We start from the raw sequence: 12,706 nt of genomic DNA, 5'->3' as shown, positions 1-12,706 counted from the left end.
TTTTTCACAAACAACATGATTGTCTATATAGAAAATCCAAATAAATCTGATGTACTGTGAGAATTAATGAATAAATTTAGCAAGGTAAATAAAGATAAGTATATGAAGGTATTTCTATACTAGTAACAATTAGAAAGTGAAATTACAATAGGATAAAAAAATCAAGTACCTAGAAATAAATGTAATAAGACATGTCAGACCTTTACTCAGAAAACTGAAGCATTACCAAGAGAAATTAAAGAAGATTTAAGTAATTGGAGGGATATACCATGTTCATGGATTGAAAGGATGTCAATTCCTCACATACTGATCTATAGCAGTAGGGTTCTCAAAATGTGATCCCTGGATCAGGAGCATCAACATATCCTGGGAACTTGTTAGAAACACAGATTCTTGGACTCTATCCCGGACATTCCGAATCTGAAACTCTGCATTTTAAGAAGCCCTTCCTGTGACTCTGATGATAAAATTTGAGAACCACTCATCTGCAGATTCAATGCCAATACAATCAAATAACTGACCTCCTTTTGCTTAAGTGAAACATAATTTTACGTTAGTAGGATTCCCTAAACAAGGACTGGACATAAATATATTTTCTGCTTAATTCTCATTTAGTTATAAAAATAAAAACAATCTTAACTTTCTGAGAATTCCAACTACATTTACTATAAAATTACATCACAGTGATTTTTACAATATTTGTGTAGTTGCTTTTGAAGTACAGAAGAGCAAAGAATTATACTATTTACATGTGTTCATAAACAATACTTACAGTATTAAGTAAGGCATCATATACAGCATTCACAAATTTAGCATTAATCCCAGAGTCTTCAATGGTATTAAATGAGGTGGTGGCATCTTTCTGCAAACCCAGTTAAAGAATTAGGTGTATATAAAATTTTAAGACTGTTCTTACTCATATTTGAATCATAACTGTTCCTTCATAATTTCTAATATTTTCTAGTATGATGATAAAAAAACTTTCAGGGCAAAATTGCTAAAATGAAAAATGAATATAGAAGAATTATTTTAATAACTTAAAACTGAAAGAATGGGGACAAATATTAACATTTAATACAAATAAAATCTAAGATATCACACAATATTTGTGATATAAGTAATTTCAGAAATTAATACATATATGTTTTTCTAAACAGTTGCTTAAGTCAATTGGGTAGAAAAAAGAGGTAAACTTATCATCTATGTTTTTTTAATTTAAAATGAAAAATGTGTTTTATGTATTATTACCTTAAATGCAGCATTTAGTTCTGGGAAAGAATCAAATGTTGTTAGATAAAAATCATGTACTGCTTTCCAATCTCCTGACGACTTAGCTTTTTCTACATCTTCCCTAAAATGAAAACATATACTAACCATAATAGAAGGAAATATTATTCAGATAAAATAGCATTACTTTACACATAAATGTCACCAAACATGCAACTTGATATACTGAAGCTGAATACAGAAACGCTCCAATTAATGTAAATATGATTTATGGATCTACAATTCTTAATTAGATTGATATATTAATCCAGCTTCAGCTTTCCCTTTTACTTGCTTTTGAAAAGTTCATTCTTGACATGCTTATTACAAGTAACACTCTTTCTTCACTTCAAAGCTAAATGTCTTGAGAGACTTTGTTTATATTCTATCTCTACTTTCTCATTATCCCTTTGCTCCTTCATATATCCAGTGGAATTTTTTAGTAGTGACATAGCTTTATAGTTCATGTGTTACATAGCATTTAAAATCTTATTTTTAAAAAAGGAAACATTCTATTATTTTTATTACTACCTTTGTCTCCTGCTTTGCCTGTTTTGACTCATATTCTCTTATTTAGTGTTTCTTTTGCTGCAACATCATCTCCCCTTACCTGTTACTTAGACATTTGTTTTCATCTTCCACTTGAGACTTCTAGTCTTTTGTGACTGCACTCTTGGCTAATACCTTATCATGATCCACAAGATCAATTGCTCACACAAAACTATTAAATTATATAAAGTACTGACATGCAGGTAACTATATGTCTACATATAATAGTGAACTCCAACTTACTGAAAGTCTTTCATAGTTTTGGGCTGGATAGGAAGGGTAGATTCTGGAGGAACTGCAGCCTTTATTTCAGATGATGATGCATCTGTAGAGATACGCTGTTTCTGTCTAACATCAAGGGAAATTGGTGGTAGGTCTCTCACTGTGAAGCATAAAAAAGCTTTCAGAGTAATTAATCATAAAATTTTCCAAATTATAAAATGCCAGGCTAACTCAACATGAACAGAAGACAAATGAATTATTTTGTGTTGCATTCACCTTGGGGTCATGTGACAGAAAGTCCTACCATAGGGAAGGGCACTTACAGGAGGGTCTAACGCCCCTACCCCAACTTCACCCATAACAGATATTAGGCTGTATTTTACATTAAAAGTTATCTACAGATGTAAAACACTTTCTTTCCCCTGCTCTTTCCCTAAAAGTTGTCTTTCAGGGAATATTTCAGTGAGATTCAATGTTTTAAATGTTTATTAGCTCTTTGAATATGTCCAAATCATTTATTTGCATTCTCAGCAATTCTTTGTTGGAGTTTTAGCATTTTCTTAAGAATTTGCATGAAATTTTTATCTTATTCTGTTTGCAAATAGTTCATTGTTTGTTCTTTTTGTTGTACTTTATAACCTTTTAGCTATGTAATAAAATGAATATACAAGAATCTCATAAAGCAAACATATGGCTTAATGAATAGTATTTATTATAAAACAAACACCTTTGAAACCACTAACCAGTCAAGGGATAGTGTTACAAGCCCCTCCTTGCTCCAACTACCCATATGTTGAGTAGACTCTGCCTATTTTTATGTTAATTTCTCAGATTCCTTTTTATCTTTTTTTCATTAATTTTTAAACATTTCCACTTTTTTTCTTATAATTCCTTTTATGGCATGATTTGTTATGTTTGTTTACTTTTGTGTTTCTCCTAGTTTTAAAAATATTTTTAATTCTTTTCTTTATTGCCACCTTTCTCAATGTTTATAATTCCATGTTCTTTCAAATGTCGTATTTTCTTAATGAATTTCAGCTCATCTTGAAATAGGGTTTATCTATTTTTGTGGATATGTGTTTCTGATGGGCTCTTATTGTTCAAGTGGCTGTTATTCTGTTTCTTATTCTTTTTTAGTACAATAACATTTTGTAATAAAAAATTATAGAATTTTTCCCTGGCTGGTGTGGCTTAAGTTGGTTGGGCATCATCCCTTGTACCAGGAGGTAGCCATTTCAATTCCCAAGGGCGCATTTCTGGGTTGTGGGCTTGATCCCTGGTAGGGGGCATGCAGGAGGCAGCTGATCAATGTTTCTTTCTCCCTCTCCTTTCTTCTCTCTCTAAGAAACCAATGAACTATTCTTTAAAACAAATTCTGGAATTTGATTTTGCTCATTTTCTGTTGCCAATATTTTTTTTTTAAAGTGTTTATTGATTTCAGAGAGAGGGAGAGGGGGTAGAAACATCAATGGCGGAGAGAATCATTGACCTGCTGCCTCCTGCATGCCCCCTACTGGGGATTGAGACTGCAACCCAGGTATGAGACCTGACACGGAATCAAACCATGACCTCCTAGTTCATGGGTTGACGCTCAACCACCGAGCTACACCAGCTGGGCTGCCAATATTATTTGAAATTAGTTTCCCAAACTTTTAGGAGGAGGTGTAGCCCCTTTGTTTTGTTTTTATGTGGAACTCAAATATATGGTAGCTTGCTTTCTGGGATTTCCAGGCTCTGTTTCCCTCCTCCACTTTGATTTAGGTATCTTCATTCCTTAATCCCTATTGTTCCAGTGCTGCTCAAATCAATCAAATTTAATCTCAGGATAGGGCCTGGGTCTGGAAGGGGCTCTAGTTAGTCAGTTTTGAGAATTCATAGGGGTGACATGCTCCCTTCAGATTTAGCATGAGCTCTCTGCATTCATTTGCTCTTGGCAGTACCTCCCAATTTCAGCCTTTGTTCTCACTGGCCTCCTGAGCTCTCCAATGGATACCTGTTGCTTATTTTGCAGCTTTCCTTTTCTCAGGTCCATCAAACAGCCCAGATGCTTCCTTCGCTTACACCTGCCCGGAAACTAGCCCAGGAGATCTATCTTATGGTTTTGGTGATTTGCCCTGCTTATCCTTTTAGACCAGGGGTCCTCAAACTGCGGCCCGCGGGCCACATGCAAATACAAATATTGTATTTGTTCCCGTTTTGTTTTTTTACTTCAAAATAAGATATGTGCAGTGTGCATAGGAATTTGTTCATAGTTTTTTTTAAAACTATAGTCCGGCCCTCCAGCGGTCTGAGGGACAGTGAACTCGCCCCGTTTAAAAAGTTTGAGGACCCCTGTTTTAGACCATTTATATGTAACTAGAGGCCCGATGCACGAAATTTGTGCAAGAGTAGTCCTTCCTTCCCCCAGCTGCTGGCACTGGCTTCCCTCTGGCACCAGGACCTGGGCTTCCCTCCAGCTGCCAGCAGGCACCTGGGACCCAGGCTTCCCTTGCTGCCCCGGCTTCGTTCAGAAGGATGTCCGGTCTAATTAGCATATTATGCTTTTATTATTATAGATTATTGATATGTTAGGGCTTAAGTCTATCATTTTATTTTTTGTTTTTTCTTATTTTCCTGCCTTCTTGTGGGTTACACAAACACTTTTCAGAATTCCATTTTGATTTATCTGCAGTATTTCTGAAAAGCTGCTCCAGATATCCAGATATTATATACACACTAGAGGCCTGGTGCACAGATTCGTGCACAGGTGGGGTCCCTCGGCCTGGCCTGTGGGGATTGGGCTGAAACCGGCTCTCTGAGATCCCCTGAGGGGTCCCAGGTTGCGAGAGGGTGGTTCTCAGGTGACACATCCCGGACTCGGGCTCCCTCCTCTCTAGTTCCGGGTGAGTCACCCGAGAACCACAGCTGCCAAGTCACCACAGCTCGGCAGCTCCTGCACTGAGCGTCTGCCCCCTGGTGGTCAATGTGCATCATAGCTACTAGTTGGAGCATCTGCCCCTGGTGGTCATTGCACATCATAGCTACCTGTTGGACGGTCGAATGATCAGACAGTCGCTTAGGCTTTTTTTTTTTTTTTTAATTTATTGATTTTTTACAGAGAGGAAGGGAGAGGGATAGTTAGAAACATAGATGAGAGAGAAACATCCATCAGCTGCCTCCTGCACACCCCCTATTGGGGATGTGCCTGCAACCAAGGTACATGCCCTTGACTGGAATCGAACCTGGAACCCTTCAGTCCACAGGCCGACGCTCTATCCACTGAGCCAAACCGGTTAGGGCAAGGCTTTTATATATATATAGATAACTTATCAGTCTACTGATGTCATGATTTTACTAGTTGAAATCATACCTCCTTTTACATACCTCCTTTACAGTGTTATGTTTGTTTCCACTGTTAACCATAACTTAGAAAACACAAAAGGAAAAGGAAAGTCTGTTGTATTTACCTATTTTTTGCTTATCTTGTTCTTCTTTCTTGATGTTTCAAGGTTCCTACTTTTGTTTCCTTTTTGCTTAGAGAACCTCTTAATGCATTGTTTTAGGATAGGTCTACTGGTAACAGATTCTTAGTTTTCTTTCATTTGAGAATATATTGATTTCCTCTCCAGCCTGAAAAATATTTTCGCCAGGTGTAGGATTCTTCTGGGTTTGCAGTTCTTTCAGCCACTTCCTTCTGGCCTCCATGGTTACTGTGAGAAATCTGCTGTTATCTGAATGGTTTTCCCCTATCTAGGTAAGGTGTCATGTTTCTCTGGCTGCTTTTCAGCATTTTTTTTTTTGTCTTTAGTTTTCAGAGATTTAATTATATGTCCTAATGTGAATTTCTTTGGGTTTATCCTGTGCACAGTTTGCTCAGCTTCTTGAATCTCTAGGTTTATGTCTCTTGGACAAATGTAGGAAGCCTTCAGTCATGTCTTTGAGTACTTTTCAGCCTATGCTCTTTTTTCTCTCCTTCCAAGACTCCAATGACAAAGATGTAACATCTTTTGTTATAGTCCCACAGGTCTCTTGAGCAATTCATTTTTTTCTTTCCAGTCTATTTTCTCTCTGTTGTTTAGACTGGGTAATTTCCATTGCTCTATATTCCAGCTCATTAACTCCTGTCCTTTCATTGTGCTGTTGAGCCCACCCTCTAAACATTTTACATTGGTTATTATGTTTTTTCAAGTATTAATATTTCCAAGCCAATAGAATAGATTAGTATCGTATAGACTCTAAATTCTACAATAAGGAAATCTACATATCTAGAATTTAACTCTCCTCTAATATAATCAGGATATATTTTCAAGTAAGCAAACATAGCCGTATCACTTATCACAGCGCTAACACAGCTCTGCAGTCTTCCTGCCTCTCTTATCCACTCTCGCCAACAAGCACCTATCCCTGGGGTCTGCCACTGACTTCAACAGACTACGATACATTTCATTAGTGTTAAGGTCTATAGTAAAGTAAACTTCATATTAGAAGGTAGTACAGAGATGTCAGTTTCTTATATTCAACAGTAATGGTTTGTAAACTTACTGTATATCAGAATCACCTGGAGAGCCTGTTAAACCACAGTTTACTAGGTCCTCCCCCAAAGTGTGTGACTGCGGAGATGATACATAGTCTCCTCTCTCCAACACTAACCAGTCTTGTTACTATTACCTTTTGAGGCTCCTCTACAGTTTCTCTTCCTCTTCACCAGATAGCATCCTTTCCTGTCCCTTCCCACACTCACCTTTCCCAACCTGGCTGTAAACACCCACTATTAGATACAAACAGACTCTGATTTCAAAAATAAATTACCTTATTCATTTACAGAGCATATATACACATTTCTATACCCACTCATTTTTATTAAGCCCATGCTGAGATGAAAGAGTGCAATTTAATTAGGAAGAGAACTGGATTTTGGCAAAGCCGAGAGAGTGGCGAGATTCTTACGTAGGAGAACTAGTAATGCCGAGGCCAAGAGAATTACAGGATGAGGTCTGAACCAGAGGCCCAGATCGGATTTATTTTTAGTTCCAAAGGTAATGTGGACTGAAGAGTAATGTGAAATGTTAGCGTACTATGTTAATGGAAGGAACTTGAGTCAGAAATAAAAGCAGAGTCCTTGCTCACATTAGTGAATGAGAGCCAAACTACAGGATGTGACATTCAGCTATTAAGAAAGGAGGTATAAAAGCTTGCAGCTGTTCTCATGTTCCCGAATATCAAGGCATTGTTTCCAGAGACAGGCTTTCAGCCTGCTCTCCCAGATGGTTATTAAAGTCTAATTCAAAAGAGAAAATCAATAACTGTGGTGATGAGATTAATTAAATCTCAAACTGATATTATAAATAGAACAGGCAAATTTGTTCTATCAGATGCAGCTTTTTCTGCAGTGCAGAATACTGTAATACACTGAAAAAGGCCAAAATATATTTATCAGTGAAAACCTGTCATTTAGGTTTCATTCAACCAATACTTGGGAACGCTCTGTGCTAAAAAGATAAGCAGTAATCATTTCCCCTTTCTTTTAATAGTGTTGCCAATTTTAGTTGGTTGCTTAGAAACATTAAGTAAAACACTTGAAGCCAGTGCAAGAAGAGTCAAAGTTATGGTGGAGGCTGGCAGTATATTTTTAAAAATTTAAAGATCATAATACAACTATGTAGAAGAGTGCGAGATTATCAGGCACATTTTGCCAGCTCAGTGTTTTCAAGGTGCTATAATGGGCTGTCTCTCGTTGAAAACTAGTAACATGTAGCTTTCCGTAACTGTAGCCACCAAAACGTTTGAAATTGACCCCATGATTAGAAGATGGAAGATTGTTCCTGGCCAGCCAGCCAGATGGCAACAGCAGCTTCCGAGGGAAACAGGAGTTTCTGTGTAGGTTGGGTGTTCGGTAGGAGTAACCTGGGCCTCCCGGTTCCTTATTCCCCTACTGCTGGAGGGGAAAGGCTGATATAAAAGGTTTGCTGCTGGTGACACACTGTTGCAAAGTGCTATACCCTAAGTTTCTTCTAAAATAATTTGTAATTAACAATAAGAATGGAAAAAGCACCAGTAGGGACGAGGTCCTACTGATGGACAGTTACTAACTTTCATAACATTCACAAGCCATTGACACTCCTTAGGCCTCAGTTTTGACATTTTGAAAGAGATGGCCTAAATCAGTCGTTCCCGAAGTTCTGGAGACCTTCAAGGGCCACCTCAGGGAAGTGGGGCTGCATTGGATGTGTTCACTCAGAGCAGCTCAGCCCCTTTACACTCCCTTTCCCCACAACACAGCTGCTCACATTTAATAAATTCCGTAAGGCGTGGAACTGAACACTTTCAAATGCTGTTCTTCATGTATCCTTACACCTTATGAGGTAGCTAGCTCCTTACTATCCTATTTTACAGATGGGAAAACCAGCACAGAGAGGTTACATAACTTTTCCAGGGTCATACACAGCTGGTAAGTTACAGCAGAGCCAGGATTCAAACCCACCCTGTTACGTTACAAAGCCCATGTTATTCCCACTATCAAGTAATGTGAAACCTTCCACCATGTCTAAAAGCAAGTAGCAAAACTGAACCCTATGTTTACATGGAAGTAGACACTAGTGAATTATGAAATGTCAACAAAACTCAACAGGGAGCAAAAAAAAAAAATCAGTATGTTGAAAAATTTATCCTCTAAATCAGTGATGGCAAACCTATGACACCCATGTCAGAGGTGACACGCAAACTCATTTTTTTGGTTGATTTTTCTTGGTTATATGGAATTTAAATATATAAAATAAATATCAAAAATATAAGTCTTTGTTTTACTATGGTTGCAAATATCAAAAAATTTCTATATGTGACACGGCACCAAAGTTAAGTTAGGGTTTTTCAAAATGCTGACACGCCGAGCTCAAAAGATTCGCCATCATTGCTCTAAATCATAAAACTTAGGTATAGAAGGGTATTTTATAACTTAGTGCCCCATTTCCTCTTTTTATAAATGAAGGTCATGAGAACTAAGTTTGTCACGGGTCACAGTGCCAATTACTAGGAGTAGGTAGCTCAATACAGTGGGGCCTTGACTTACGAGTGTCCCGACTAACGAGTTTTTTGAGATACCAGCTGTCTCTCCGCCGATTTTCTGCACTGAGTTGACAGAATAATTTGAGTTAACGAGCTCCTTAGCGAGCTCGGTATCGGAACGAATTAAACTCGTAAGTCAAGGCCCCACTGTACCTTGGTTTGGCTTTTGACTACTTAGTAGTGGCAGGGAGATGAAACTGGGAGAGACCAGAGTGGATTACTCATCACAGCTGGTGTTTCTATCACTCTATAGGAGGACTTTTCTGAACATTTGGAAAGAAATAAAATTGAGGTGGGAGAGAGAAAGGAAGGAAGAGGGGGAAAAGACTCTGACTCACAGGATGTTAGCCATCAGAGCCAAATAAAGAGGTACATTCACTGGTTTGGGGAGATGTAATTTTTACTAAGCTAAATGATGTGTGTGTAAAACCACAACAAAAGCATAGGTGAAATGTTCTTGTATGGGTCTAGTTATAAAAATATCCAAAGTCCTCTTCATAGAAGGTTATCTCTACTGGAATAGATGCCTTACTCTGGCATAACTTAGAGAATTTATTATAGCCTTGAGATGGGTTTGACATTCCAACAGGACAAACTGACCAGAAACCCAGAAAAAGTGCCCCCCATATACTTCCTCACTGAGTAAGTCATTTACAGCACCGAGTAAAGACTCCATGTACCAGGGGATCTGGATCCTGGAGATACACAGGTGAATTCAACACTCAAGTAGATGTAAAGGCATTTACTCTCGGACCCAACAATCCGACTTCTAGAAATATCCTATAGATACACCTATATATGAACAAAATAACATGTATAGAGTCATTCATTGTGGCATTGTTTACAATAGCAAAAGAATGAACACAACTAATTTCTTTTAATAGGATATTGTTAAACAAGTTTTAGTATGTCCAGTACAATGCAATATGGTTGTAAAAAAGAATAAGGAAGCTCCTTATGTCCTGATATGGAAGGATATCCAGCATACAAAACTAAAAAAAACAAGGTGCTGGACAATGTGTATGTAATTATTGTTTCATTAAGAAAAGGTGGAAAACGAGAGTGTATATTTACATGTTTTCATTTTTATAAAAAACACAGGAAAGAATACAAAAGACAGCAGGGAAGAGGATGAAAGTGAGACATCTGAAACACCTATTTTTATGATTTTGATTTTTGAAACACATAAATGTGTTACCTATTCAAAATATTAACTTTAATATAAAAAAATAAAAGGATGACCCTTTCCCTCTCCAAAAGAAAAGCTTAGGGCACTTACAAACCAGTAAAGAGATAGACAAGTAAATAACTAAATGCAGCAAGCTATTCTGAGTTCTTGATAGAAACACCTCTCCTAGGGCCTGAGTTAAGCAAAGCCACATGCAAGGTACTCACTCTGACCTAGGGAAGGATCTACGAGATTTAGTCCAAAATCCCTTCATTCTCCAGGGAAACCTGGAGATGGCGTCATGTGAGGTCTTGGACAGGAATCTGAAAGCAACTACTGTATTGTAAGTCCCTTGCTCTCCCCAGACGGCAAGTCCTGTGCAGGGTTTCTTCTAACAGCTTGTTTCCCCATCTGCCTCTCAAGTTGGCTCTTGGAGAAGCTGTGAAACGCTGTGGTTCTTCACCTGCGAGTAGGTCGCAGGCCTCATACCCAGATCCGATCACTGTTTGAGCCAAAGGCCACTCTGTCCTCCCTTGGCTTTCAGCGTGGCAAACGTCACGAGATGCCTTTCTCCAGAGTGTGTGAACTGTACTCTGTCACGCAGGGCTCTTCTAGAGTAAACTCGCGAGATAGACCGAGTGGGGAGAGGAGCAGGGCCCCTGACATGAATGTCAGAGTTCGTGTCTATTCTTTACTGAATGACCCAGGAGTGCAAAGATATTTTTAAAGGTTTAGGGAGAAATGGATTCATTTCTTTTAAAGATGTTCTGTGCTGTTTAAAGAAGTTTTAAATAAGTCTGAAAGGGGCATAATCACTTTAGAAAGGAGGATACAAAAGAGTAAGAGAGAAGTTAGTGCTACCCCTTCCCCCATTACTTCTCATGTACACTGTTTCTTTAAAGATGTATCATCCCGGCAGCTGTTATAGTAGGTAAAACTCCCACACTTGCTGATCTTGAAAAGGACAGCCAACTCCACAGGCATACCACGTCATGTAGTCTACAGGAGGAAAGGCATCCCTCAGCTGCTAGGCAAGCCCACGCTGGGCTTTTGCAGCTTCTCTCATCCCACTTGAAGATCAGACGGGGCGACAAGCTGTTAGAAAATACCAGGCACAGGTCTTGCTATCAGAGAAGAGGGAAGAAAGCTGTACTAACTGCCAGGAATGATGCATCGTTGAGAGAACGTTATTGGCAAGTAAGAGAGGCTTCCCAAAAGATCAAGGAATTACAAACATGTTTACTTTTGGAAGATTTAGTCTAATTCCCCTTCCGTAAAAGAATTCTTTCTGCAGTAGTCCTGACATACTAACTCCATGCCACACCGGAATTCAGGTGGCATCGGACAGAACAGCTAGGAGAAATCAGCACTAGGAGCTCCAAGAAGGCAAAGGAAGTCTGCTAAGAAGTCTATTCCTCTAGTCTGGCATGTACAAATACTCCAGTTTCAGTTAGGACTGGGTCGAGACTCCGCAAGACTGGTGCAGATGAGAGGGGAGAAGGAAGCCCACATGTGGTGGGAGCTCAAGTAAGTGGACATATTCAGAGTCAATACTTCCACCCAAGGAAGCGGCAGGCAGCGTGTGGGCATACAAGTTAGCAAGTTGGGTTCAGAGACCAAGATACTAGTACAGACAGAACAGATGATAGGAATCAGTTTGGAATCAGGGGCCAAGAAATCTGAATCAACAGTCCACACAAAGGAGGCTATGGGATAATGTAAATACTACCCTGAAAGAGTGTAGCATAGATTCAGTACCAACTTGAAGTGTTAACAAAAAACCTGTGCAGAAGTAACCGACACCACATGCAGTTTATGGACACAGTCAATTTACCGGAAACTATGTCCTTAAACATTTCTAGGTTTGTTTTGTTCTGTTCGGGTGTGAGGGACATTTAAACTTTTGCAGATTTGTTTTGTCTTGCTACAGAGCAAGGGGTACTTAAAATTATGCAAGTGATGTACATTTTCTGTGAGAAAACTATATAGAGTTGTACATAGAAATAGAACATACTAAAAATATGCACCCAATCCCACTTTTTCTGAGGAAGCCACTAATGGAATGGTTTCTGTTACCTCTTTATACAGTATGCTCAAAAAAGTAAAAATGATTTGCCTAGGCTTGAAAAAATTGGAGTCATATTTCACCTGTTAGTATATAACTTGCATTTTTCATTTTACAATGTACTGAAGGCATTTCTCCTTGATACTTTATATACATACCACATTTTTCTTGATAGAAGCATAGTGTTTACAATATGGATTACCATAATTTAGTTAGCCCATTCATTTAGATTGCTTTAAATATAACTATTATAAATAATGTACATTCTTTCCATGTTACACTATGTTACACTATTTCCTTAAAATAAATTCCTAGAAATGAAATTACTGGGTCAGTGAGTATATGAACATTTAAAAAGTTGAGTATAGGTCAATATTTGCCCTCCAGAAAGTTTT

General features: G+C 38.3%; 1 protein-coding gene across 1 annotated transcript in view; it reads right to left on the bottom strand.

Moving 5' to 3' along the window:
- The window catches only part of HECTD2 (HECT domain E3 ubiquitin protein ligase 2), a 62,888-nt gene that overhangs the window by 32,948 nt on the left and 17,234 nt on the right, over positions 1 to 12,706 (bottom strand). Inside the window, exons 3-5 of the mRNA XM_081104313.1 lie at positions 2,059 to 2,197; positions 1,249 to 1,351; positions 773 to 862 (exon numbers count right to left, since the gene is read on the bottom strand). Of these exons, the coding sequence (XP_080960439.1) occupies positions 773 to 862; positions 1,249 to 1,351; positions 2,059 to 2,197 (332 nt within the window). The remainder of the gene's footprint in view (positions 1 to 772; positions 863 to 1,248; positions 1,352 to 2,058; positions 2,198 to 12,706) is intronic.

Source organism: Myotis nattereri (genome assembly GCF_964212035.1).
Source record: "Myotis nattereri genome assembly, chromosome: 13".
Lineage (NCBI taxonomy): Eukaryota > Metazoa > Chordata > Mammalia > Chiroptera > Vespertilionidae > Myotis > Myotis nattereri.
Note: the sequence above shows the minus strand (reverse complement) of the source record. Positions and strands in the feature narration are given on the sequence as shown.